Below are 23,833 nucleotides of genomic sequence, written 5' to 3' on the forward strand. Positions count from 1 at the left end.
CTGATTGTCAGATCTGGTTCAGCTTTCATCAGTCTCAGCTGGACTTCTGTTCGCTTCAGTCAGCTGAGCTCAGAGACTTTTAGAGATCGATGCCAACATGGCGGCACGTTTAAATGCTTCAGCTGGTATTTGGTGTGTTTCTAACACATCCTCCTTCTTACCAGCTGGCCGTGTTGTCGAGCATAACGTTCCCGGTCGTCGGCGAACTTCCTCATCTCCTGGTTCCTCTTGTCCTCCGCCTCTTTCGCCTGGCCAATCAGGGACAGCTTCTCCTCCTGCCACCTCTTACGTTCGGCCTGGTGTTTGTCCGTATACGTCTGCAGACGGAAACTATTTCTCATTAATCGTTTGAAAGCGGTGGTTTCTATTCGAGCTGGAGAGAAATGTTGTTGTCTGTTTTAATTAGATTTCATTGAATTGTCTATAATAGAAATAACAGAAACAAAAAGAAAAACAGTTGTGAAAATTTTAAATTTGACAATATAAGTTGCTGAAACTGAAATAAAAACTAAAGGAAAAAAAAAGAAAAGAAAAAAAGCAGTTGTTTCATTTTGGCCGGAAATAAGATGCAGTTTATTATCTGAGAATCAGTAAAAGACTAATTATTATTAGGAGAATTATTTTCTTTTTATTGCAAATTCTCAAACATTTCTGTTCCCACACAAACATGTTAAAGTAAACTTCTATTTATCACCTTCAAACTCTCCTGAGCTTTAGCAGCTTCCTGTTTGGCCAGTGTGAGGTCATGTGACGGGTTGTCGACTTGTTTGCGTGCGTTGTTTCCACGATCCCGCTGTAACAACATCCCTTTCAACTTCTCCACCTCTGAAACACAAAACCAACTCGTTTCAGCAACATTGAGATCACATTACATTCAAAGATAAATACTTCAAGTATAACTTTATCATCACTAATCAAGTGAAGTGATATTTTTTTTTACATCTGTGTCATATATACAAGTACAATAAGTTTTGCCTTTCCTTCATGTATATTATAATCCTTGCTCGTTCTAGTTTTTGTAGTTTAAATAAACTCGCTAATGTTTCTGTGTTTTTCTGTCTTCTCAGCATTTTGTCCGCTTTAGTATGAAATCACAAATGAACACGGAGAAAGTAAAGTTATCCACATTTTCCTGCTTCTGCATTCACGTGTGCATCTTCTGGCGACGGCTCATCACTTCCCACTTCCTGTTTCTGTCTTCGCAGCGACACGACACCGATTCATTTACCGACCCAACTTTGGTGTCGAGTTAAAAAGTCTCGTTTCTGGTAGAAAACAGCAGTTTAACGGCGGCCTCAGTGTCCCGATTCATTTAACACCTTATCAACATTCGGTTTTCTCTGCTGTTCAGAGGATCAGAGGATTAAAATAATCTGTCCGTGTGTCTTTTCACATTCTTTCTTGATTTCTAAAACAATCCCGTTTCTTACCGGCGGAGAGCTCCTGGATGACGTCACGCTTCTCCTCCAGGACCTGCTCCATCTGCTCCTGCGTTTCCTCCTGCTCCATCAGGGCCGAGCGCATGTCCTCCATCACGCGCTCCTTCGCCTCCAGGTCTGCACGCCGATCAAAACGCAACAGTACTCAAAGAAATTCAAAGACATACTGGAAGACTTGTAACTGTTAAAGTTGTGACTTTGAATGAGTGAAGTGGGTTTAAATTAGGTCAAGCGCTACTTTTAAGTTAGAAGTCATTCGTTTTTTTCAGAGAACTTGTGATTATGATCATTTCTAACATTTTGTCTTTGACAAAAATGAAAACATTTAATGAATCATGCGTGTGGTGGATAAATAATTCCACACAAATTGATTAGAGTCCTAAAAAAAAGAAAAAAGAGTTGACTTTAAAAGGTTTCCCACCACATACAAAAACATGTTCTACCTTTACAGGCCTTCTGGTAGAGCAGGAGGCTCTCGGCAGACTTCGTACTCGATGATTGTTCCTAGAGGGAGGAGAGAAGGAGTCGATGAGAAGATACATAAACGTGAACAAAGAAACCGAGCGGAGGAAGCTGATTACGTCTGATCTCACCACTTTGAGCTGCTGGATGGTTCGGTCTCTGCAGCCGACGTCAGACTGAAGCTGCTTCTTGGTTTTCTCCACGTCGCTCAGCTTCTGCTTTAAAAGCTTCTCCTCTTCTCTCATGGCCGAAATCTTCAGAGGGAAAAAACATTCAACTCGTCTGTTTATACGAGCGTCCGAAAGCTTTTCAAGTAAAGTCGTGAAGGAAAGAAGGAACGTATCAAAAAAGGAGGATATATTTTTATTTTTCCATTGGATGTGTTTTATTAAAGATTTCTGACCATTATAAATACTAAATGTGACGTTTTCAGTAAAAAATAAATAAAATCAACCCATCAGCTCACTGATGGACAAATGCAGACTTTTATAAACTCCAAAGCTGTTTTTTGAGCTTTATACCCTCTAGTCATATATTAGAAATAAAATAATATCTATTAAAAATGCTAAAAACACCTAAATGGGCCCGTACCTCCTTCTGGACCTGCTGGATCTGCTTCTTGTAGTCGGCCAGTTTCTCTCGGAGGTCTGAAGAGTCGTCCTCTCTCCTCTGCAGGTCGACGTTCAGGCTCTTCATCTTCTCACAGTCCTGCTTGGCGTTTTCCTCCAGACTGGAAGAGAAACAGGAAAAACTACGATAAACTGCAGCCAGACACAGAAGAGCATCAGACTCTTTGATGGTTTAATACAACTCTCCCTGGAAGTAAAGGTACTTTGGAGGAGATGAAAAAAATAACATTTAGTTTTTCAGTTTTGATCATTTAAAGGAACAATATTTTAACTGCATTTTAACATGTTGGCTATTTTAAACAACACTCAACATCATGGAGATTGTATTTATTTTTTAAGCATTTATTATGAAGTTTATATTCCTACATAATTTATGAAGGATTGTTTCTCATGTACATGTTGACTGACTGGTAGAAAAGCAATGTGCAAAATGTGTGAAAAATGGCAATTTAAAGAGCAGAAATTGATAAATGTTGTAGAAAATGTATTTGGCATCTTATCTATAAAGAAGAATAAAGAATAAAGTCTACGGCAGAAGCTGCTTTAAAGTGTTATCTGTCTCTGAGGGAATTTGTCTGGAAAAGAAATCCATAAAATCATCAGACACACTGATTTCTTTTGAGAATTTCAGACTGCAATTCACATTGATTATCAGATTGATTATTAAAGCTGCAGATTAAATGGAAGAGAATCTGCCTTCAGTGAGGAATCTGTTACCTGCTGATCTCCTCGGCTCTCTTCTGCAGCTCCTCATCCTTCTGAGCGATGGCCTCGTGCGCCACAGCCAGCAGCTCCCTCCTCCTCTCCGCCTCCCTCCTCCTTGCCTCCTGGACCGCTCGGCACTCCTCCTCCTCCCGCCGCTCCTGGGCCTCCTGTAGACTTTTCTGCAGGGACGTGACCTGCGCCTCCTTCTCCAGCAGCTGTTTCCGCAGCTCTTCTTCTCTCCGTGCAGACGCCGGCGTCTCTTCCAAGGTGGAAACCTTCGTCCTCAGGGACGCCACCTCAGTCTGGAGGTCAGAGTTCAACCTCCTGAGCCGTTCCTCGGCCTCCGAGCTGGAAGAACATTTCACCTTTGCCGCTTCCAGTTCGTCTCTGAGCCGCTCTGCAGCTCCCTCCTGCTCGCTGAGCTTTTCTCTGAGTTCCTCTGAGAGTTTCTTCGTTGCTTCTTGCTCGCTCGGTTTGCGTTTGAACTCTTCCAGCTGCTGCAGCGACGACTCGTTGAGCTGCTCCGAGGCCTGAAGTTTGGCTCTCAGCTCGTCCATCTCTTCTTTAGCGGCGCGTTCTTGGCGTTCAAGTCGCGATCGCAGCTCGTCCAGCGGTCGGCGTGACGCCTCTTCTTGCTCCTGGAGCTTCACTCTCAGCTCTTCCACTTCCTGTTTGGAAGCTGCTTCCTTCTGATTCAGCGTCTCCTGCTGCTGGTCGGAGATCAGCCGTTTGTGTGCCGACTCCCGTTTGATCTGAGCCAGCTCATCCTGCAGCTCCGTCACCCGTCTCCGCTCGCTCTCAGTTTTCTCCTCTTCCTCGGCCAGATTCCTCCTCAGCTCCGACACCTCCTCTCTGAGCGGATCGCTGACACCACCTGATCCTGCAGAGGTCTGCGCTTCCTGTTTCAGTCTGTGAACTTCCTGCGTCAGGGTGGCGATCAGGGAGGATCGTTTGTCCAGTTGTTCCTGAGCGGCTCCCAGTCGGGCGAAGGCTTGTTCAGCTTCCTCCGTCTTGCTGCTCACCTGTGGAGATTTGAACAAATGTTAGTTTATTTCAGCACAAACAAAACATAAATAATAATTATTTAACAACATGATAAACAACTTTCTGGCACAGAAAACTCAAATATTGAACTTCTCACCTGTTGTTGTGTTGCTTCCAGTTTTTCAGTCAGTTCTTGTCGAAGTGCGTCACCCTTCTGCTCCCTCTCTCCTCTCTCCTCCACCAGCCTGCTCATCTCCTCCAGAGCATAGTGCACCTCCTCTTGGCTCTGCTTCTCTTCTGCCAGGGTCGCCATGACATCCTCCCTGGTTCTCCTCTCAGCCTCCAGGGTCGCCTCGACATCCTCCTTGGTTCTCCTCTCAGCCTCCAGGGTCACCATGACGTCCTCCCTGGTTCTCCTCTCAGCCTCCAGGGTCGCCATGACGTCCTCCCTGGTTCTCCTCTCAGTCTCCAGGGTCGCCTCGACGTCCTCCCTGGTTCTCCTCTCAGCCTCCAGGGTCGCCATGACGTCCTCCCTGGTTCTCCTCTCAGTCTCCAGGGTCGCCACGACGTCCTCCCTGGTTCTCCTCTCAGCCTCCAGGGTCACCATGATGTCCTCCCTGGTTCTCCTCTCAGCCTCCAGGGTCGCCACGATGTCCTCCCTGGTTCTCCTCTCAGCCTCCAGGGTTGCCATGACGTCCTCCCTGGTTCTCCTCTCAGTCTCCAGGGTTGCCATGACATCCTCCCTGGTTCTCCTCTCAGCCTCCAGGGTTGCCATGACGTCCTCCCTGGTTCTCCTCTCAGCCTCCAGGGCAACCTTGGCCTCATCTTTGTCTTTCCTCTCTTCTTCGAGGGATGCTAACATCTCCTGTTTACTTTGCTTCAGCTCCCCGAGTGAGGCAACGGCCTCCTCTCTGGCTCTCCTCTCATCCTCTAAGGATGCCAGCGCCTCCTCTTTTCCCACAGTCTGGTACTCCAAAGCAGCGAGCGTCTCCTCTTTGGCTCTCTTCTCCTTCTCAAGGGCAGCCACGGCTTCCTGGGTGAGTGGAGTATAGATTAACTCCTTTTTTTTTTTTTTTGACGACAGAATTATAACTCTAACAGGGGACTGAAAGGTGTTATTTCACTGCTGAGGATTGTTACCTGCAGCTGCTCTCTCTCCCGTGACCTCCTCTCTTCGACCGGTGAGCAGCGGCCTCGTGAGCTCAGCTCAACTTTCCTCTGCAGATCTCCTACTTGTTCCTCCAGCCGGGAAACTTCAGACGACTTCTCCTGGATCTGCGAGAGAAGCCTCCTTTTCTCCTCATCCTCTGACCCTCGAGCTTCACCTAGAAAAACACAGAGAGATGTTCGTGTTTGACCTCTACACATTTATCACTTTAAAAATACTTTATACACTCTTGAAATGATTCTCCATAGCTGCCCCTTCATGTCCACGTTCACATCCGTCCATTTACCGTTGTGTTTGTGAGCCTCAGTGGAATTCTTGATGCCGGCCAGTTCAGAGGAATAAGAGTCCAGCAATATATCCTGAAGGGAGGAAGGACACATCAGAGAAACTAGAGACGAGTGAGCACTTCTTCACAATCAGGAATTAGAAATTCAGATCTGGCTGTTGGATCCCAGCGTCCCGGGAGAAGGATATTGAACTCTTCACTGCTTGAGCGGCTGCATACATCGTTTTGGGGTAATTAATGCAGGCCTGACCGAGTGGGAATGTTAGAAAACCTTAAAATTCCCTTCAGCAAATAAAGTTAACAAGAGCATCATTATTTTAGAGGGCGATGGTGAGAAGCAGGTCAGACGAAGGTCAGACGAAGGTCAGCTCAATCATTAACACAACTCTGCTGCTGAAACCACGTTGAATAAAAGACTTGAAATTGAAAAGTAAAATACAACATACTTTATAATAAGTGAACAAAACAAATCATACACAGAATAAAGATCCCGTTACCATGGCTTGTGCATCCCGACTTGGTCCAGCGGCCATTTTATCAATGAGATTCTTGAAAATCTCCATCCTCCTCTCAGCTCGCTCCTCCAGGATTTCTCTCTCTCTCGCCAAGCGGTCGCTGAAACAAACACAAACCGTCTCGCATAATTTTTCCTCTTCTTCATATTCGTATTTACCGTTTTAATTATTTCAATTTACTGCTGTGAAAATTCTATAAAAATATGAATGATTATATCAGAAAAATCAGAAAATTACATAATGTGGCCTTCAGAGGAAGACGGCAGAAAAACTACACACTGCTCGTAAAAGCAGGAAAACAGATGTAGAGTACAGATGTTTCTGTTCATACGTTTAAACCAAAGTGTCTCACTTGTAGTCGTTCTGCATCTCGGAGAAGAGCTCGGAGAACTCCCGGCTGATCTCCTCTCGGACTTGTGCCTCCATCAGCAGGCTCTCGGCTCGCTCCTTCTTCAGCTGAACCTGCAGCTGCTTCAACAGCGCCACCTGCCTCTGAGGAGGAGGAGGAGAAGGAGGACACACGCACAAGAGAGAGAGAGAGAGAGAGAGAGAGAGAGAGAAACATGTTACGACTTGTTGTGATGAGCAGACAGATTCAAACTTTAAAAAAGTTCAGTATAAAAGAAGTGAACACAAACGATTTCATGTTTCCTGTACGTGTTACAACCTTTCTGACGTTTTAACAGGAAAAGATTTGAGGCAACGTCTTCGTTAAAAGCGCGTCATTAAATGAAGATGGACTAACCTGATGCGTCTTCTGACAGACCAGAATTTTATCATCATTTTCATCACCACCTCCTTCATTCGTGGTGTCCTCCATCAGGCTCTGCTCTTCCTCATACTCATCATCTTCATCCTCCTGGACAAAAATATTTCAATAACATATTAAAGATTTAATCAGAAATCTGAATTTAAAAGTGATGAATCAAGTCTTCGCACCTGTACATCCTCCAGGCTACTCTCCCAGCCAATCAGGGAGCTCCTCCTCCTGCTGCTCCGCAGAGTCTTCCTCTCGGTGTTGTTGAGGACGAAGGACTCATCCCTGTCGGACCTCTGTGGCATGATGGGAAGGGGCCGAGAAGTCAGAACCACGACCTGGAAAGAGACGAGAAACAAAAAAGCCAATATAAACATTTTTTTTTTAAATTACATGTTAGAATATTTATGAATTAAAATGATATACAGACAAAATGTACTGCGTTTGGTCTTCCTGTACAAACTGCTAGAATAAAGATGGAGGATTTTGTGGGGGGGAACATCGAACCTTCTGCGCCACAGCGGAGAACTTGAGGACGTTGAGAGTCTCGTCGTACACGGAGGCGCACTGGTTGACGTTGACGATCATGCAGGCTTTCCCTCGGCCGCAGAAGAAGCCCTGCAGGTAGTGGGTGAGCTTGCTCTCCCTGAAGGGAACGTGCTGCAGCAGCCTGAAGGGAGGCAGCAGACGGGCGGCTCGGCTACTAGATGTTCAACTTTCTACACACTTCATCGATAAGCTGCTGCTCGTGAGTTTATCTCTTTTTTGTTTTTGGTCCTAAAAGGACTAAAAGCTGAGAACTATGATAAAACCACAGGGTAAAATAAAACAGCCATTTCTATCAGTGACCCATCAAATTGAATAATTCAAGATGAATTAAAGATTAAAATCTCACTTGGCCTGCTGATTGTGTCGCAGCGCGTTGATGCATTTCCCCAGAATGAGCAGCGAGGTGTTGATGTTTCCGGCTTCCTTCAGACGCTCTCCTTTGTTCTGGGTTTTGGCGCAACGCTCGGAGCCGGCGAGGTCACACAGACACAACCTGGACACAGAAAAAAAAAAACACGTTTATCCACGGAAACACGAAACAAGAGGGGAAACAAACGAGGTACAGTCACGTTGAGTTTCACTCACTCGCTGACCGCGTGGACCCTCAGACTCCCAACATCCTCAATCTTCAAAATTCGAATGGAGAAAATACTGTGACTGAAGACAGAAGCACAAACACAACATCGTTTTGAAATAAACAAATGCAAGTTGTTGTTTATTTCTGTACAAAAGCACCAAGAAAAGTAACAGGAAATGTAAAGGAAAAATAAAAATGGCAGGAACATCTGCTCCTTATTGACAAGTGTGAAAATAAATATGTTGGACTCTCTAATTATCTTTAGGAAGAACAAGTTTTCATGAGAGGTCCAGACCTGTTGGACAGTGAACAGACAGTCGAAGGAAAACTTTACACTTTGGAGTGAATTTCTTACTGACATCAATATAGAAAGTGGAAAAAAAAAGAAAAGAAAAAGTCCTATATGATGAAATCAACGTGATGCACCCATGGCAGGATGAAGGACCTATTACATTTCCTAACTACTTAAACTCCAGCAGCCTGCTGTGATTTAACCACTCCCGGTGAACGGGGAGGAATTTATTGAGTTGACACCAACACAAAGCAGGTTGGTTGATTTTGACTTGAGACAATTGTGGGAAAAAGCCTCGCAGGAAAAAAGTAAAAGTGCAGCAGGATTTGATTGACTGTCGTCATCCTCACCTCCTGCTGGACACACAGTTGAGTCGGGTGGAGGAGAAGCTCTGGTTCTTCTTGCCCAGCTTCATCACTGTGAAAGCCTCTTCTGCACTGTTCACCTGAACCCAGCGCAGATCTGATGATTAAGAGACAAGAGAAAGTCTCTTATTTTAACAGCACAACAGAAACAGTTCAATTTCAAACAGAAGGCATCACGGCACACATTTCTTCTTTTTCTGTTCCTTTTATCTCGCCACAGTTCAAACATCCAACCTTTGATGAAGGCGTTGCCCTTGACGTCCTGCGACAGCCGCAGCGCTGCCCTCCTCGGGGCGCCGCTGGGCGCGGCCTCCAGGAGGTCGTGAACGTTCTCGTTGTAGATCTCGCAGAAGGAAACCCAAACAGAGAACTTGGTGTTTGCTTCTAGCTCCAGGCGGATTCTGTCCTCGGTTTCGATACTCGTCATCAACATGCAGGAGCCTGCAACACCCAAAAACAGTCAGTCAGTTATAAATCAGTCAGCACTTTATTCTTTCAATCATGAGAATTTTTAAAAACTACATTTCTGCCGCAGGGTTAAACCGTACATCTGTCAAAACACGGGTGTGGTTGGGATTTAGAGTTACAACAACAAAACAACACGATACCGAAGGAACAGATAACAGATTAGAGGATAAATCGACATCTTGCCTTCAAGGAGACTCTTATTGGTGGAGTTCAACAGGCTGGCGTTGCTCCTCTCACTCTGAAGAGGAAACATGTTAGAAATGCATCAAAGACAACTTCATTCATTTTACACACGTCGGTCAGTTTTCACCTGCGACGCCACGAAGGAGATTCCTCGTTTGTATTTCTTGAATTTGTTATGCCCTGAACACTTTTCTTTTGACGAGGGAAGAGAAACCTGAGGCAACAGATACCTTCTTATTTTAATCAATACAGCAGTGAGTGACTCACATTCAACCCAAAAATAGAAATCCTTTATTCCTGCTTTAATTCTATGCATTCAGTTCTAGGTGCACAACTATAGAGTGTTGCTGTGTGTTGCTGTGCTTGAACGCAGCCCGTTGGGACAGTTCACCTCCTTGAGTTGTCTGAAGAGGTTCCTCTTGAACGCCGCCTCCTCGGCCTGCTGCTCCCGGCCGAGTCGCGTGAACTCTCGGCAGCGGTGAGGTCTTACGCTCATCCCCGGGAAAACCTTGTCGCCGATGCTGCTGAAGACGGCGTCGAGAGAGCGCGGCAAGAGGCCGACGTCGGCGTCCGGACCTGCAGCGACAACGGTGATGAAGATGGTGTCGCGTCAGGGGGGAACTTCTGTTATCGTGAACGGTGTCAAAACAGCAGCTGGAAGAAGCTCACTGGTTTGTGAGTCAAGAAATACATCTGCACACAAAAAGATGCAACGGCTTGCAGCTCTCAGCAGTCACGTTGTAATCGGATTTATTATATTTATAATGTAAAAACGACCTGTCAAAGAGACTGTATTGTTTCGGCTCTGATTCCCTGAATGTGGGTTAAAGGTCCCGTAAAGGACGCCCCGACCTCAGGAACTCAGTGTCTGTGATAAGTGTTGATTGTGGTCCCACTAGACACAACATGTCTGACAGTATTCAGCCAAGGACGCGTTCTTGTTCTTATCGGAGCCGATGTGTTCCTTATAGTGGAGAGTAGACGGAGAGACACGTCGTGGCCTCTCTTCTCCATCGAGCTGCTGCCAGTAAACAAACGGTCTCCTCTGACTTCTTCACGTCATCACACTACCGAAGAAAAAAGGAGCATCTCCACTTGCATGTTGTTTTTCTGTTTGTCATTCTTTCCCGTCTCTCTCTTTAGTCTGTCAGATCTCACATGAAGGCAAAATGTCCCAAAATAATCTCCAAGACTCTTTTTTTTTTTTTTAAACCAACAATCTGAAAACTTTGTTGAAATACAGTTTTTATAACTTGAGCTGAACTGAAAATCATGTGACACCGTGTGTCTTGTTAAACTGATCAAACACATGATGACGCCTGTCATACGGAGGCTGGTGGTGAAGAGTCAGACTGAGAAGCTGCTCTTCAACTTCGTCTGTCCCCACAGGGCGACTGGTTTCACAACAAGACGTAGATACAAGACGATGAACTAGAAAAAGGCGTACGGTCGGTGGGAACGAATGAGTGTCCGTGTGTCTGCGGCTGAACAGGAAGCCGGAGGGTCGGATCTGAAGCTCGAGTGACAGATCACGTTTCAGACTGTAAACAGTGATTTGAAGCCACGAGGGACGTTGACGTACCTAAAAACGTGAAGGTCTTCCCGGCGTTACTGATTCCGTATGTGAAAACCAGAGAGTTCCCTCCCTCGAGGACATCTTTCACCAGATCTTGGACGGTGCCTTCGAACAGATCTCTCTGGGTCGTCTCGGGACCATACACCTGGAAAAGGAAGGAAAAGGGATGAATATAAATATAATGAAAACAATTCATGTTTGAAACATCAGGTTCATCAATCTTTTCTGGCCTGCAGTCGCTTTTCGGCGAGAAAATGAAGAATACCAGGATTTATATTCAAAGGTAAATGTTAAATCTTTCTGTAGCCAGTGGAAGAAAACTTTGTTTTTGGTCCGACAGGAAACCGACCCGAGAGAACTGGAAGCGCTGTCCGGTCTGTGGGAGCGATTTGTCGGCGCTCAGTCTGGCTGAGTGGGACAAACCGGGAGGCTTCAGCAGAACGGAGTCGGGAGACTCGATGGTCACACAGTCCTGTTACAAACAAAAAGAAGAAATGGTATAACGTGTATATGTAGTATAATATTTGAACTGTAAATACCATAAACAGATTTATAAGAGCTACTTTGCGCATTACTCTACATATGAAGCGTTCTCAACTGCCTTTGTTTTTCTTACCTGCGACTCTCCGTTGCTGCTCTCTGCGGAGGTGAAGGGTCGGATCCTCAGGTAGACCTGAAGGTGTTCCCTCTCCTCCATGTACGGTTGCTGCGGAACATATTTGGGTTTTTTTTTAAGGTTGAAGCTCAGTCAGAGGAAGAAGAAAGTCATTGTCAATTTTGGGCTGATGATGATGATGAACAGCTGGTGCATGCTGGGAGAAGGCCGAGGCCACGAGTAGGTGAAGGCGTCAGCATGATGCTGTGAAACTTTATAAACACTTTATAATGCAGTAGAGTGAGTGTGCAGATGGTATTTCTACATATTAGGGGTATGTTCTGCCCTACAGATACGTATATTATCCTTCCTCTCTGCAGGTATCTACTTTATTTGCAGAGCAATTCAAAGTGCTTCACATAAAACCATTAAAAGCATCAAAACATAAGGCAAAAGAAAAGGACATTTAAAAACAATTAGGAACAAGTGATTCAAACATTTTTTTAAAGTGATCCTGATTCTGATATCCTGATAAAGACATCCTGATTCAGTGAAAGCAGCACATGTATTTTGTGGTGATATTTGGAGGGATGTGGTCCAGTGTCTCGGTCTCAGTGAGGACTGGAGCTGCAGCTGCCTGATTGAGGTTTTTACAGAGACCCGTGAACACACCGTGGCAGGAGTGTGCCTGCGGGGAGATGAACCACCAACCTGCCCGGTGCTCGTCACTTTACCTGCGAGTCCGGGAAGGTGCTGAACACCGATGACCGATCTTCTCCCGGTTTGTCAGCCTTGTTTTTCAGGCCTGAGTCCATCATTCTGCAACGAGTACACGAGGGAACACCTTAATCATTAGTCCGGCGGGGCAGCAGGTCCGCACGTCACGTCCTGTATTTAAAATGTCACTTGGAGTGAATTCAATTTGACAATGATTCACCAAATAAACCTGAAAGTTGTTTTTAACCGACACCGAAGCGCTTCAACGGAAAAATAACGTCAACTTTAATGCTCCATAAAGGAAAAGGGTCGTAAAGTGTTCAGGGTGTTTCTCTGGATTCGAGCCAAACGTTTCTTTTGTTCACGTTTTGACGCTTTTTCAGCCACTTTTAAAGCGTCAACTTTGTTTTACAGCATTTTTAAAACGTTACTCGGACTGAGCTAACGAAGCTAGCTGGGAAAATGTCCCCTGACGAGCACCTGTCAACTGGGAATTATAACACAGTTTAATATGCGTACGCTTCATTTTATGAACACGACTCAACGTCTACATTTCAACGGGGTTATTCCTCGACGGATATTCTTACCTGGCAGTTATATTTGGGACATTAAGGCAGGAAAGAAGTCCTTTTGTGCGCTAACAAAACGTTGAGCCGAGCACAACACACACGAGCCGCGGGCTGAGTTTGAAACGGACCAATCGGAGACGAGCAGAAACTGCGCATGCGTGTTTTCCGCGCTGCGTTCACGAGGCTCTTCTGTTGTCGGAATCCAAAAGAAAGAAAACGTCTGACAGCAGCCGTTTATGTCTGAAGATGATATTAAGTACACAATGTAAATGATCACGATTTAGTTACAATAATAATGATAATAATAAATTAAAAAAAATTGTCTACGTGAAATTTGTGTTGACATTTATATAAAGCTGCTATTCTACAAACAAAATCATGATTAACTTACAACAACAATTAATATTGGTAGGCAGACCGTTGGTTAGAGTGTGGGGCCACATTATTTAAAATCATGGATGTATAACAGGCCCCAACTCATCCTACAGAGAACCAGGATTTCAGGTCGTTTTCTTCCAGATGTTTTGCATCATTTTGCATCTATTTGTAGCCATTTTGCATCTCGTTGTGGTCGTTTTTACAACCCTTCACCATTGTTTTGTGTCTTAAATTGATTTTTATATCTCTTTGTGGTCATGTAGATTCAATTGCATTTATTTAGTGCCTTTTTTGGTCAGTTTGCGTCTCTTTATTTCCATTTTTTGCCTCTTTGTGATTATGTTATGCTTCTTCATTTTATTTCTCTTCAGTCACGCCTCATTTTAGATGTTTTTTTGTGTCACTTCCAAGGATACGTACTCTGATTCTGAGCTCAATATGCTTCTACTGTAATATTTAAAACCAACAGTCATGCATTGTTGCACCAATGTGGTTAAAAGCATTTCTCGTATTTCCAGTTTTCTTGTGAAGTGCTGCTCCTCAGAAAGAAACTGCAGTCAGTCAGACATCAGTCATCCTGAAGGAGAGCAGCTAAATCAACCATGGCTTTGAATATCCCCGGTGTGATATCGATGGCGTTCTTCTACCTGCTGGTCCTGGGCATCGGCATCTGGGCTTCTTTCAAGTCCAAAAGAGAACAGAAGAAAAGCGCAGGCACTGGGATGGAGATGGTTCTGCTGGGGAACCGGCAGATCACCTTGGTGGTGGGGATCTTCACGATTACAGGTGAGGGGGGAGATCACAGCATGAGATCTGCAGGATTGTAAAAAAGGAAAAAAAAAGTTTATTCACTAGGCAACCAGATGATTTAGAAAACAATCATTTGGATGAATGCTCTGTACTGAATGCAGCCTTATGAAATACAGGCTTGAAAATATGACTTCTGCTCTGTGAGGTTGTGATTATGAACAAGACATACAATAAATCAATTGGTAAAAACAAATAGAAAAAAACTCTGCGTTTGAATTCATCTCTCAGCTACGTGGGTTGGAGGAGGCTTCATCGTCGGCACGACTGAGATGATGTACACGCCCTCCAAGGGACTGACGTGGGTGCTCATCATGTTAACAGCGTTCAGTGCGTCTTTCATTCTCGGTAAGAGTTTAAAAAGTCAATATAACCCGATAATGTGGACATTAATGAAAACTCAGAAAACATCGAGTCAGTCAACTTTAAAAACAATTATTAATATGATAAATGGTAAAAAAAAAAAAAAAAAGCATGTATGCAAAAGAAAATGATGCAGAAAAAGTACCATGTAATTTTGTAATTTTGTATTTTTTTTAATTAAAAACATGTCTTCAAAGTTGCATTGCAATTTAAAAAAAAAAATCGAATAATATTATTATAATAATAATAATTAATAATAATATTATTCGAATTTTTTTCATATATATATAAGTGTTAATCTGCATATTTACTGATAATTAGATAATTTTGCAATGGTAGGCTGAAACCAAATGGATTATATTATAGTTAAAATGAAAACTTTAGTGGTGGATGAGACTCACCGGTGACCTCTGGTGGGCAGAATGAGAGATGCAGGCTATGAAAAGGAAACCTGTATCTGATCTTTAAACCCTTTTTCCTTTTTTTATTGTTTTTTTTTATTATTATTTTACTGTTTCCCCATCATTGAGTATGTCTTTTTAATTGTGATTCTAAATCTTGTGTCACATGGAGGCGGTTTGGTGTTCGCAAAGCTGATGAGAGAAAGAAGATGCATGACGATGCTGGACCCTTTCCAGGTCAAATACGGGAAAGTAGTCACAGCCAGCCTGTCCCTGGTTTCTATGTGTACGGATGCGATCTGGGTGCCCACGACACTGATCGGTCTAGGTACACTTCACACACACTGTTCACGCTGCATTTCTATGTGATTCCTTTTACCTGTGAAGTACAATAACTCCTCGACGTGCAGGAGGAACCATGAGTGTGATCCTGGACATGTCCTACTCTGTGTGCATCTGGATCTCTGCTGCCGTGGCGATCACCTACACCCTGCTGGGAGGCCTCTACTCGGTGGCGTACACCGACATCATCCAGCTCATCCTCATCTTCATCGGCTTGGTGGGTTCGTTGTACTCTAACTTTGTGTTTAAGGCCTTTTCTTTTTTTTACTGTTAATCATTGACATTTTTTAATTTGTCTCTGCAGTGCATCTGCACTCCCTTTGTTATGATGAACCCTCACTCCTTGAGCATCAGCGACACCCTGATGAACAATACCTTGCACGCTCCCTGGATCGGTTTCCCCGTCCCAAAGAGGACCTGGATAATGATAGATGATTTTTTATTCATGGTAGGATGAAGCAGAAGAAGTATGGTCCATGTCCGAGGCATTGCACTCTAGTTTTAATAGATGAGTCGGGATGAAAAAGTTCATAGACTGTACTTTTAACAACCAAAACCTGTACTGGTTTAACTGGTTTACTGCTTTTTTCCTTTATATAAATGGACACTTAAGTGCTAAAAGCAGGCAGAGACTTACCAGTTTACCCGACTCCAGACCTGACAAACTTTTTTGGTCTCCAGGCGCTGGGCAGTCTGGGAAATCAGTGCTTCCACCAGAGGATCTTGTCGGCTTCTTCCGTAGCCTCGGCCAGGATCACATGCTTTGTCGCCGCTGTCCTCATTATCGTGTTCGGGATACCTCTCATACTGCTTGGGGCTGCCGCCTCATCCACAGGTAGCGACAGCACAAACATAATGATTAAACGCTGTCCGTGTGGAGGGTCTAAATCAGTGGCAATCAGTCATTAAGGCCACACATTAAGAATTATATTCATCTTTTACTTTATTAAAGAAACCAAGAGACACCTACATCTTGACTTGGACTACTTTGATTAGCAAGATTGTCTTCTTACAGATTTCTTGAGGGTTTTGAGATCCAGGTTGGTTAATAAAAATATAAAGAGAAGTGGTGAGCATTGCAAACACGCCCTGAAATGAACACAAACCCGCATTGGTAAGATTGGAGATGGCAGCGTGTCTAGAAATTAATTCACACGCTTCATTATTAAGTCAGATAAAAAGACATTTGTCAAAGAAAAATTAAGGTAATCTACACATGTGATTATTAAAAGCTTTTTTAATCCATTTGCACAAAATTAATAAAAGAAATTTGCTTCAGGAGTTGTCATTTCTTAATCGCATTGACAGAATCAACTACAAAATATAAAACAGTATCATCTGCATATGGACGAATTTACTATTGACGACTATTGTAATGTCCCCATGATTTAAATATCAGCAGTATCAAAGACTTTAAAATCACTCAAACCGAAACTGTGATCATTTCTCGGTCTCCCGTCTCCAGACTGGAACCTAACCTCCTACGGTTCTCCTTCTCCATACGAACGTGGGGAAGCAGCTCTCATCCTGCCCATCGCCCTGCAGCACCTCACGCCGCCCATCATCTCCATCATCGGTATCGGATGTGTGGCTGCAGCCGTGATGTCATCCACTGACTCTGCTTTGCTTTCTGCAGCTTCTATTTTCACCACCAACATCTACAAGAACATCCTGAGGCCTCAGGTGAAGACGTGCACTTACTTATTTAATTTTTTTCTATCACACCAAAAAAAAAAAAAAAAACCTTTGGAACATTAATTTTTCACTTTTTTCTTCAGGCATCAGACAGAGAGATCCTGTGGGTGATCCGAGCTGTTGTGGTTGTTGTGGGCTTGGTTGGTACATCACTCGCCAACTTGACAAACAGCATCATCCTTCTTTTGTTCCTCAGTATGGAAATGGCCTACACCGTCATCTTCCCTCAACTGGTCTGCGTCCTCTTCTTCAAAGTCTCCAACGGTTACGGGGCCGTTACAGGCACCCTAGTGGGAGTGGTATTAAGACTGCTCAGTGGGGACCCCACCCTCGGACTGCCGGTTGTCCTTCCCTACCCAGGATGCACTCTGGAGGACGGCGTGTATGTCCAGTACTCTCCGGTTAAGACCATCTCCATGGCATCTGGCTTCGGTGCCAACTTGCTGTTCTCCCATCTGGCGTCCATGCTCTTCAACAAAAACCTGCTCTCTGAGAAGTGGGACGTGCTCAACGTGAAAGCCCAGGACTCGCCACAACCGCTGACACCAGCAGGTGGCGCCACAGAACCCAGTGAGAATGAGAAATTAGATAGAAACACCTCCAATTCAGATGCATCAGAGCCAATGATCAGCACAACTTGTTAGCGTTCCTGCGTGCAGCATTTTCCCCTGTGGACCTGCAACTTCGCATGCAACAGGAACAATCTCAGAACTTTTGATCACATCTCGTAGACCAGTAACTTCTATTAAATAACTCCATCATTCTGGAAATGTCTGCATCCCAAACATAAATGTTTGAATGCGCTCCAATGTGGTGCTCGTTCATTCTCACTGTGTTACTTGGTTGAGCTTTTGCTTTACGTGGATGCATGAAGATTTAAATATTCAATCTTTTCAGTAAAGAAATCACAACACAAACATGTAATGAGACGATGAAAATGGCATAAATTCAAAATGTTTATTTAATTCATGATTTCAATCCATAAATACAAAGAAAAAAATTACATTTATCTTTACAAAATATAAATCAAGACCTAAATTAGCCACTGAAACTCATGTAAAACATCCTCTGAACCTTCAGTGACTTCTCAGCTCCCTCACACTCATTCGTTTGTGTGTAAATGCATCAGAAGTTCAAATTGATCTTCAGTAGAAGAAAACGTCAAAATCTGAACAAGATGAACTTTGTCTGAAGCTCATTTAAACTAAACCTGCAACCAAATCAAAGGTTTGAGGAAGTTTAGGGAGCTTTTAGCAGCAGAAACTTTAAACTGAAAGTAAATTATTCACTAGTTTATATTTAAAGAAAAGCTTGTTTTCCTGTAAAACAATTCAAACTGTAAAAGGTAGATTTTGCAAAAGACGTTTGACGACGCAACTTAAATGCACGTTGCTGCATTTGCTCCAGAGGATCCAGAATAACTGTGTTTAAATCGGCAGATCATCAACATAAAGTGAGAGTGGAGAGATTCTTCTCAACCTTTAAATAAAACGTATTTTGTCCCATCTCATCTCTCCATCTTCATAATGTATAAGACCAAAGAACAACAAGTATAACACACATCATCTACCAAAGACAGGAGGCTCAGTCTCCGTCACACTGACCAGAAATATTTTTAGAGAAACGATTAACTCCAGTTTGACGCTGGATTTGTTCTACGAGTAAACCAGATGACGCTGAAAACGAAAGTCGTTTATCTTAGTTAATAAATAAAAATATATTTAACGTGTTAAACCTGACCATAAAAAAGTTAATTACACCACCTACAGTACAACTAAACAATCACTTAGTTATTAAGTGTATAGTATTGAAATAAATCAATCAAACCTAATAAATGTGAGAACGATGACAACCGTCATTAAATCAATAAATAATTCACCTTCTGGATGCAGCATCACTGACTTAAAGTAAAAATTAAGAAAAAGAAACCCCGTCTTGGTAACGTCAGCCGAGACATTGTCCAGCAATATTTGGTGATCGATGAATCTATCGGAGCTAATAATCACATTATTAACGACTTCCTGGTGAGACTTCACATCGTCGGTCGGAGGCTCGGTCGCTCCACAGCGAGCAAACAGCCTGAAGGGTCGCTAGTTCAAATCCCAGAACCGGGAGGCAGTAAGTTAAGAAGGAACGCTCTCTTGGTTCTTCGTTAGAAGATCCTCCTGCAGCCAGTTTCCTGAAGGGAAAGACTCCAGCTTCCCTGTATCGTTTACTTAATGTCACAGACTTTTTTTCTTTTATCACTTTATCCTGATAAACCAGCAGAATCTCACTTCGACTTCCTGCTTCCTCACTTCGACTTCCTGCTTCCTCACTTCGACTTCCTGCTTCCTCACTTCGACTTCCTGCTTCCTCCTGGACGCCGTTGGTTCCTACATTTTGGGCTTCTCCTCGCTGAAGTTGCAAAGGAGGCTCTTGGCTCCGTTCTGCCACGAGTACAACGTCTCCAGCGGAGTTTTTCCATCCTGAGGAACAAACACACGACACGGTGAATAAAAACATTTTATTCTTTAGTATTATCTCTGTGGAGGAAGTGCATAGTTTCCTAGATGATAGTTTCCTTCTTATTAAATAGTCTGTTCTTGTAATTAGATACTCTGATGCTTCGTATATCACTACTTCAGGAATTTCATGGTAAAATATGTCCACCTGATTCATTATGAAAGCATCGGGATTCAGGAAATTTAACAGAAAACCGTCTGTTAGAGTTTAATAGAAAAAGTGTTTCCTCGGTTTGTTTCCGGAGGAATGAAGCTCGTGTCGTTCTGCACTCACGCAGTTCTTCGTGTTGAGACCGGCTCCGTACATCATCAGCAGCTTGATCATCTTGAACCTGTTTATTCTCACAGCGTCGTGCATGGGCGTGTCTCCATCCTGGAGTCACGGGGAGGAGAGCAGATACGACAACAACTCTTTTTATCATCCACGTACAAAACGGGAATTTGTGCTGTAAAATTCTGAGAAACTGTTGGACTTTTTATGCTGAAGCTGTTCTGGTCTGTTCGTCTCTGATGAGTTTGGTTTGTTCCTTTTCAACTCGGTGTTTTAACAAACGAATAACTCATGGTTAGATTTGTACTGTCATGGTTTATAGGGAAAAGAACCTTAATTCATGACGGCGACACAAAAATTTTAGACAACAAAAGAACTTCAGATTCAAATCAGAAAATCCAGGCAAAAAAAAAAAAAAAAGGGGGAAACTGTCTAATACACACATCAAACAAGGAGCTTATATGCTGGCTGGGTTGATGAGTAAGTGACGCATGGTGCTGATTAGGGAACTGAGAGCAGGTGAGGCGGGTGCAACAGGAAGGAGACCGAACACACTGGCGACCTCTGGTGGTTGGATGCAGTAAATGAAAAGAAACAAACCAAAGTAAAGAGCAGCAAATAACGAGTTATTGACAACTCATTCTCAGACTAGTTAAAACATATTTCCTGTCGGTCCCGTTGGGATTTTCTTACTCTGTCTTTGGCGTTGACGTCCGCTCCGCAGTGGATGAGATGCTCGGCGCACTCGCAGTGTCCGGTCCGCACGGCGACGTGGAGCGGAGTGCTGTTCAGCTGAACAGAGCAGAGAGACGAGCTCAGTTTGATTAATGCATGAAAAAAATCTCTGAAACATTCACGGCCCAGGCTGCTCGTATGCATGTTGTGATTTGCATTACCGTCCGCCACCATAAGAGGGAGCCAAAGTAAGACTTTTTTTTTTTTTTTTTTAAAGAGGTGACCTTTCAATGACCCCTCCGTCCCGGCTAAGTGAGGACCCACCTTGTCTCTGGAGGTGATCTTGGCTCCCTGGTCGAGGAGGAGCTGCAGGGCGGGAAGGCTGCCTCCTCTGCAGGCCCAGTGGACCGCCGCGGCCTCCAGCTGAAACACACACACACACACACACACACACACACACACACTGTCAGGCTGATGCTGTGTGTGTCTGTTCATGTGTTTATTAGAGACACAATGTCAGAAAGAGAAAGCATTTTTTTTTTTTTTTTAACCTCTCACTTTGTCTTTTTTCTCGAGGGCGGCTCCGGCCTCCAGGAGTCTCTTCATGACCTCCACGTGACCTTTGAACGAGGCTTTGTGCAGAGCTGTCCTCTGGAACTGGATGTTACATCAGTGATTGATTAACACTCCTCTTAAAAGAGCTTCACGCACATAATTATTGTACAAATTAAAACATCTTTTTAGGGGTAGACTCACGTTGTCGGCCGCGTTGGGGTTTCCTCCGTCGCTCAGGTACTTCTCCACTACGGGAAGTTTGTTCTCCATGGCTGCCGTCAGAAACAGCTGATCATCCACCGTCTCTGGCTGCGAGAGTCAGTAAAGACTTCTGAAGCTGCATCTTCTCCAATATCAACTTATTTTCACACAATTTTTAAGTGTCAACAACAAGAGTTGATGCTTTATTGAGACACTGGAGTCACTTATAACATGTATAATACCTGATATTAAAAAGTAAGTTGTGAAAGTGGGAGGTTTGTTATTAACGTCTCACCAGGTTCTCGGGCTCCGGCTGCTGCTTCTTGTGGACGGGAGCCTTCCTCTCCCTCCTCCTCTTCTTCATCTGCAGGATGTTGAACAGGTCGTCCACCGTCTCCAGCTTCAGGCGGCCGCTTCCATCCGTCTGACCGGGTCGAGACAAGACAGAGGACTTTAACAACAACAACAATAACAACAACAACAACAACAACACAACACAACAAATTGAGAATAAAGCAGCTTTTATTGTTTCATTTATTCAGTGGACAATAAACAAGTGAAAAGGCTGCTTTAAAAGACAAACAAGTATTTGGCAACATAAACCTAAATATAAAAAAATGCATATTCCCGAGTGTCAATTAACGACACAGAATTTTAATGTTTTTATAGCAAACAACTTATGAGCAGATCTTTAAATTTAAAATAAAATATGCTAATTAGTTAAAATGTCCAATATTATCGCTCTAAAAAAACGTATTTTCATTTTTCACACTGCAGCTTTTAAGGATTCATATAAATGAGGTTTGCTGCATTTAACAAAAATGTATAATCTGCACCTTAAATTTATAAATGGAGTTTGAATCAACATATCTGCCTTGTATTGTGATTTTTTTTTTGTCATGTCTCATAAACTTCCAGAGCACCAACTAATGCCATTATCATCATTATGAGGTTTAGAGTTTAGATAAGTATGAAGACGACGTGTTGTACTCCTGAACGCCTCCAGGTGGCAGCACTGAAAAAGAGCTAAACAGTATGTATAGTGTCAGTAGTTTTAATATATTGACCTCGTGTACTTGTGTACAGTTTGGAGGTACATGCAAGTTACTGGAGTATTCTCCTTTTATGTTCCTTTATAATTGAACCCTATTTAAAAACATTTTTTCGTTCTAATCCCAGTGGCAGAAACTTTCGCTTTATCAGCTATAATATAATATAGTATAAAAATGACTGATTATAACACCTACAAGTTCACTGATATCATATTTACATTTAATTAGTATTAAAATAAAGACTGTGTTTGTGCTTCTTACATTGAGAACCACCAGGCTGACCTCGTCCTTCAGACCTCCACCCAACCCCATCTCCCTGTGGGACCGGCGGTCATCCTGCTTCTCCTGATTGACAGCCGCCTCGTACACGCCCCCTTGGAAGTCCTCGTCCTCTTTGCCCTCTGATCTCTTACCGGTCACCTGAAGGAGAGGAGAGGAGAAGTTGAGCTGCAGTCCTTAAAAAACGGATTCAAAAAGGCCCTAAAGTCTCAATTTCAGATTTTTATCTTTGAATTTGTGAGCATTTTTTTCTTAGTTTGTGAACTTCTTGGTATTTTAGGAACTCCGTTATATCCAGCAGCTGAAATCCTGTGCAGAAAAAAACCTGAATCTGTTATATGTCCTGAACAAAGCTTTTATTTTGTGTCAAACACTTGAACTCAGCAGAGCTGAGTCCGTAATGGAGGAATGTGAACACACCACAGCGTCAACACATTACACACACACACACACACACACACACACACACACACACACACACACACACACACACACACACACACACACACACACACACACACACACACACACACACACACACTTGAGCTCTTTCACAAGCTTCAACTGTTTGATTATCAAATCATTCCTTTAATCATTTAAACTGTAGTCTGTGAATCATTCTAACGAAACCTGATGGTTAAGAGAGTTAAAGGATTTAATTACCTCCATGTCTCATTACCTTTACTTTAAGTTGTAATTAAGCAGCTTCTCTCCTGAGCTCACAAAGTAAAGAATAATTAATCAGTGGCAGCAGGTGATTAATGGACCCCTGAGTTTAAAAAGAAGTTGTGTGCAGATAATTCAGCTCATTTTCTGTTGTTGTTTTTAAGGATCGTTTGAATATTTGTTCTGATTCTTTTCTTCTTTTTTTTTTAAGGTTTTCTAAAATCACATGAAAATGTTTAATTTCAGTGTTAAAATGTTCAATTTGTTGTCATTTTACACACAGGTCACATGCAATAATACATACTTATACAACATACTAAGATAATTCAGACTATAAATTATTATAATTTCATTATTTTAGTATGTTAAGAATTCCTTTTTCTCTTAAAAATACTTGGTTTAGTTTTACGAATTGAAACCCAAAAAAATGTAACGGCAAAAAATAAATATCTTTTCTAAATATTTTTCCCAATAAAAACACTTATTTAGCTTTTAGTTTTCATATTTTAGATTCAATTCGAGCATTTGTTTTTGGTGGGTTTCTCGTTCTTTAAAAATTTCGCACATGCTCCGGTCTAGAAATCACACCTCAGCCTCCTCGTCCTCTTCGTGACTTCCTGCAACATCTGCACACATCTGCCCAGGTCTTACCAGCTCTTCCACGCTGTGCAGTCCCATTGTTGTCCTGGATGTGAAGTCGTTGAGCAGTGATGTGGGGACCTGGAGGAGGATGTAAGTCCACTGATGTTCCTCTGTGATGGTCAGCGTGCGTCTGTCTGCCTGCAGCCGGAGCCTCGGCCTCTTTATA

At 43.1% G+C, this 23,833-nt stretch overlaps 3 protein-coding genes across 7 annotated transcripts in view; 1 reads left to right on the forward strand and 2 right to left on the reverse strand.

The window, feature by feature from the left end:
- kif20ba (kinesin family member 20Ba) overlaps positions 1–12,940 on the reverse strand; it is a 33,375-nt gene extending 20,435 nt beyond the window's left edge. The window contains exons 1-26 of the mRNA XM_069709348.1: positions 12,855–12,940; positions 12,285–12,369; positions 11,572–11,661; positions 11,305–11,427; positions 10,962–11,100; positions 9,771–9,955; positions 9,373–9,434; positions 8,963–9,147; positions 8,714–8,825; positions 8,080–8,151; positions 7,841–7,987; positions 7,453–7,615; positions 7,128–7,283; positions 6,934–7,047; positions 6,541–6,680; positions 6,171–6,288; positions 5,674–5,746; positions 5,360–5,544; positions 4,377–5,252; positions 3,248–4,257; positions 2,493–2,631; positions 2,033–2,155; positions 1,883–1,943; positions 1,431–1,556; positions 695–825; positions 162–317 (exon numbers count right to left, since the gene is read on the reverse strand). Coding sequence (XP_069565449.1) covers positions 162–317; positions 695–825; positions 1,431–1,556; positions 1,883–1,943; positions 2,033–2,155; positions 2,493–2,631; positions 3,248–4,257; positions 4,377–5,252; positions 5,360–5,544; positions 5,674–5,746; positions 6,171–6,288; positions 6,541–6,680; positions 6,934–7,047; positions 7,128–7,283; positions 7,453–7,615; positions 7,841–7,987; positions 8,080–8,151; positions 8,714–8,825; positions 8,963–9,147; positions 9,373–9,434; positions 9,771–9,955; positions 10,962–11,100; positions 11,305–11,427; positions 11,572–11,661; positions 12,285–12,368 — 4,770 coding nt within the window. The 5' untranslated portion in view covers position 12,369; positions 12,855–12,940. The remainder of the gene's footprint in view (positions 1–161; positions 318–694; positions 826–1,430; positions 1,557–1,882; positions 1,944–2,032; positions 2,156–2,492; positions 2,632–3,247; positions 4,258–4,376; positions 5,253–5,359; positions 5,545–5,673; positions 5,747–6,170; positions 6,289–6,540; positions 6,681–6,933; positions 7,048–7,127; positions 7,284–7,452; positions 7,616–7,840; positions 7,988–8,079; positions 8,152–8,713; positions 8,826–8,962; positions 9,148–9,372; positions 9,435–9,770; positions 9,956–10,961; positions 11,101–11,304; positions 11,428–11,571; positions 11,662–12,284; positions 12,370–12,854) is intronic.
- An 876-nt stretch (positions 12,941–13,816) lies between these two features.
- On the forward strand, positions 13,817–17,466 carry LOC138627157 (high-affinity choline transporter 1-like). The gene is made up of 8 exons (XM_069709296.1): positions 13,817–14,000; positions 14,253–14,369; positions 14,958–15,113; positions 15,196–15,344; positions 15,432–15,575; positions 15,809–15,962; positions 16,593–16,810; positions 16,906–17,466. The coding sequence occupies exons 1-8, from the start codon at positions 13,817–13,819 to the stop codon at positions 17,464–17,466; spliced, it is 1,683 nt and encodes a 560-aa protein (XP_069565397.1).
- Positions 17,467–17,765: 299 nt separating this feature from the next.
- Positions 17,766–23,833, reverse strand: ankrd1a (ankyrin repeat domain 1a (cardiac muscle)). Of its 5 annotated transcripts, none has more exons than XM_069709340.1 (9): positions 23,614–23,833; positions 22,342–22,500; positions 21,324–21,452; positions 21,029–21,136; positions 20,824–20,929; positions 20,597–20,695; positions 20,291–20,389; positions 19,601–19,699; positions 17,766–19,290 (listed from the first exon to the last, which is right to left on the reverse strand). In XM_069709340.1, exons 1-9 carry the CDS (start codon positions 23,701–23,703, stop codon positions 18,833–18,835), a joined length of 1,347 nt encoding a protein of 448 aa, XP_069565441.1. In that variant the 5' UTR covers positions 23,704–23,833; the 3' UTR covers positions 17,766–18,832. The 5 variants fall into 5 exon arrangements, with proteins under 5 accessions (XP_069565441.1, XP_069565440.1, XP_069565442.1 ...); XM_069709339.1 differs by having other exon boundaries at positions 21,324–21,479; XM_069709341.1 differs by having other exon boundaries at positions 21,324–21,479; positions 23,677–23,817.

The sequence above is a fragment of the Brachyistius frenatus genome, unplaced genomic scaffold (genome assembly GCF_029030835.1).
Source record: "Brachyistius frenatus isolate BFR_SWC_R1_liver_20210118 unplaced genomic scaffold, ASM2903083v1 Contig_82, whole genome shotgun sequence".
Taxonomy (NCBI): domain Eukaryota; kingdom Metazoa; phylum Chordata; class Actinopteri; family Embiotocidae; genus Brachyistius; species Brachyistius frenatus.

Excerpts from the sequence above, each read along its gene's own strand:
- ankrd1a (XM_069709339.1), bottom strand. The coding sequence starts at position 23,703 with ATGGGACTGCACAGCGTGGAAGAGCTGGTAAGACCTGGGCAGATGTGT. Across the intron at positions 19,700-20,290 it reads ACGTCAACGCCAAAGACAGA|GATGGAGACACGCCCATGCA; the intron begins GTAAGAAAATCC and ends CCGTGACTCCAG. Across the intron at positions 19,291-19,600 it reads GTCTCAACACGAAGAACTGC|GATGGAAAAACTCCGCTGGA; the intron begins GTGAGTGCAGAA and ends TTTGTTCCTCAG.
- LOC138627157 (XM_069709296.1), top strand. The coding sequence starts at position 13,817 with ATGGCTTTGAATATCCCCGGTGTGATATCGATGGCGTTCTTCTACCTG. Across the intron at positions 14,001-14,252 it reads GGGGATCTTCACGATTACAG|CTACGTGGGTTGGAGGAGGC; the intron begins GTGAGGGGGGAG and ends TTCATCTCTCAG. Across the intron at positions 15,963-16,592 it reads GGCTGCCGCCTCATCCACAG|ACTGGAACCTAACCTCCTAC; the intron begins GTAGCGACAGCA and ends TCCCGTCTCCAG.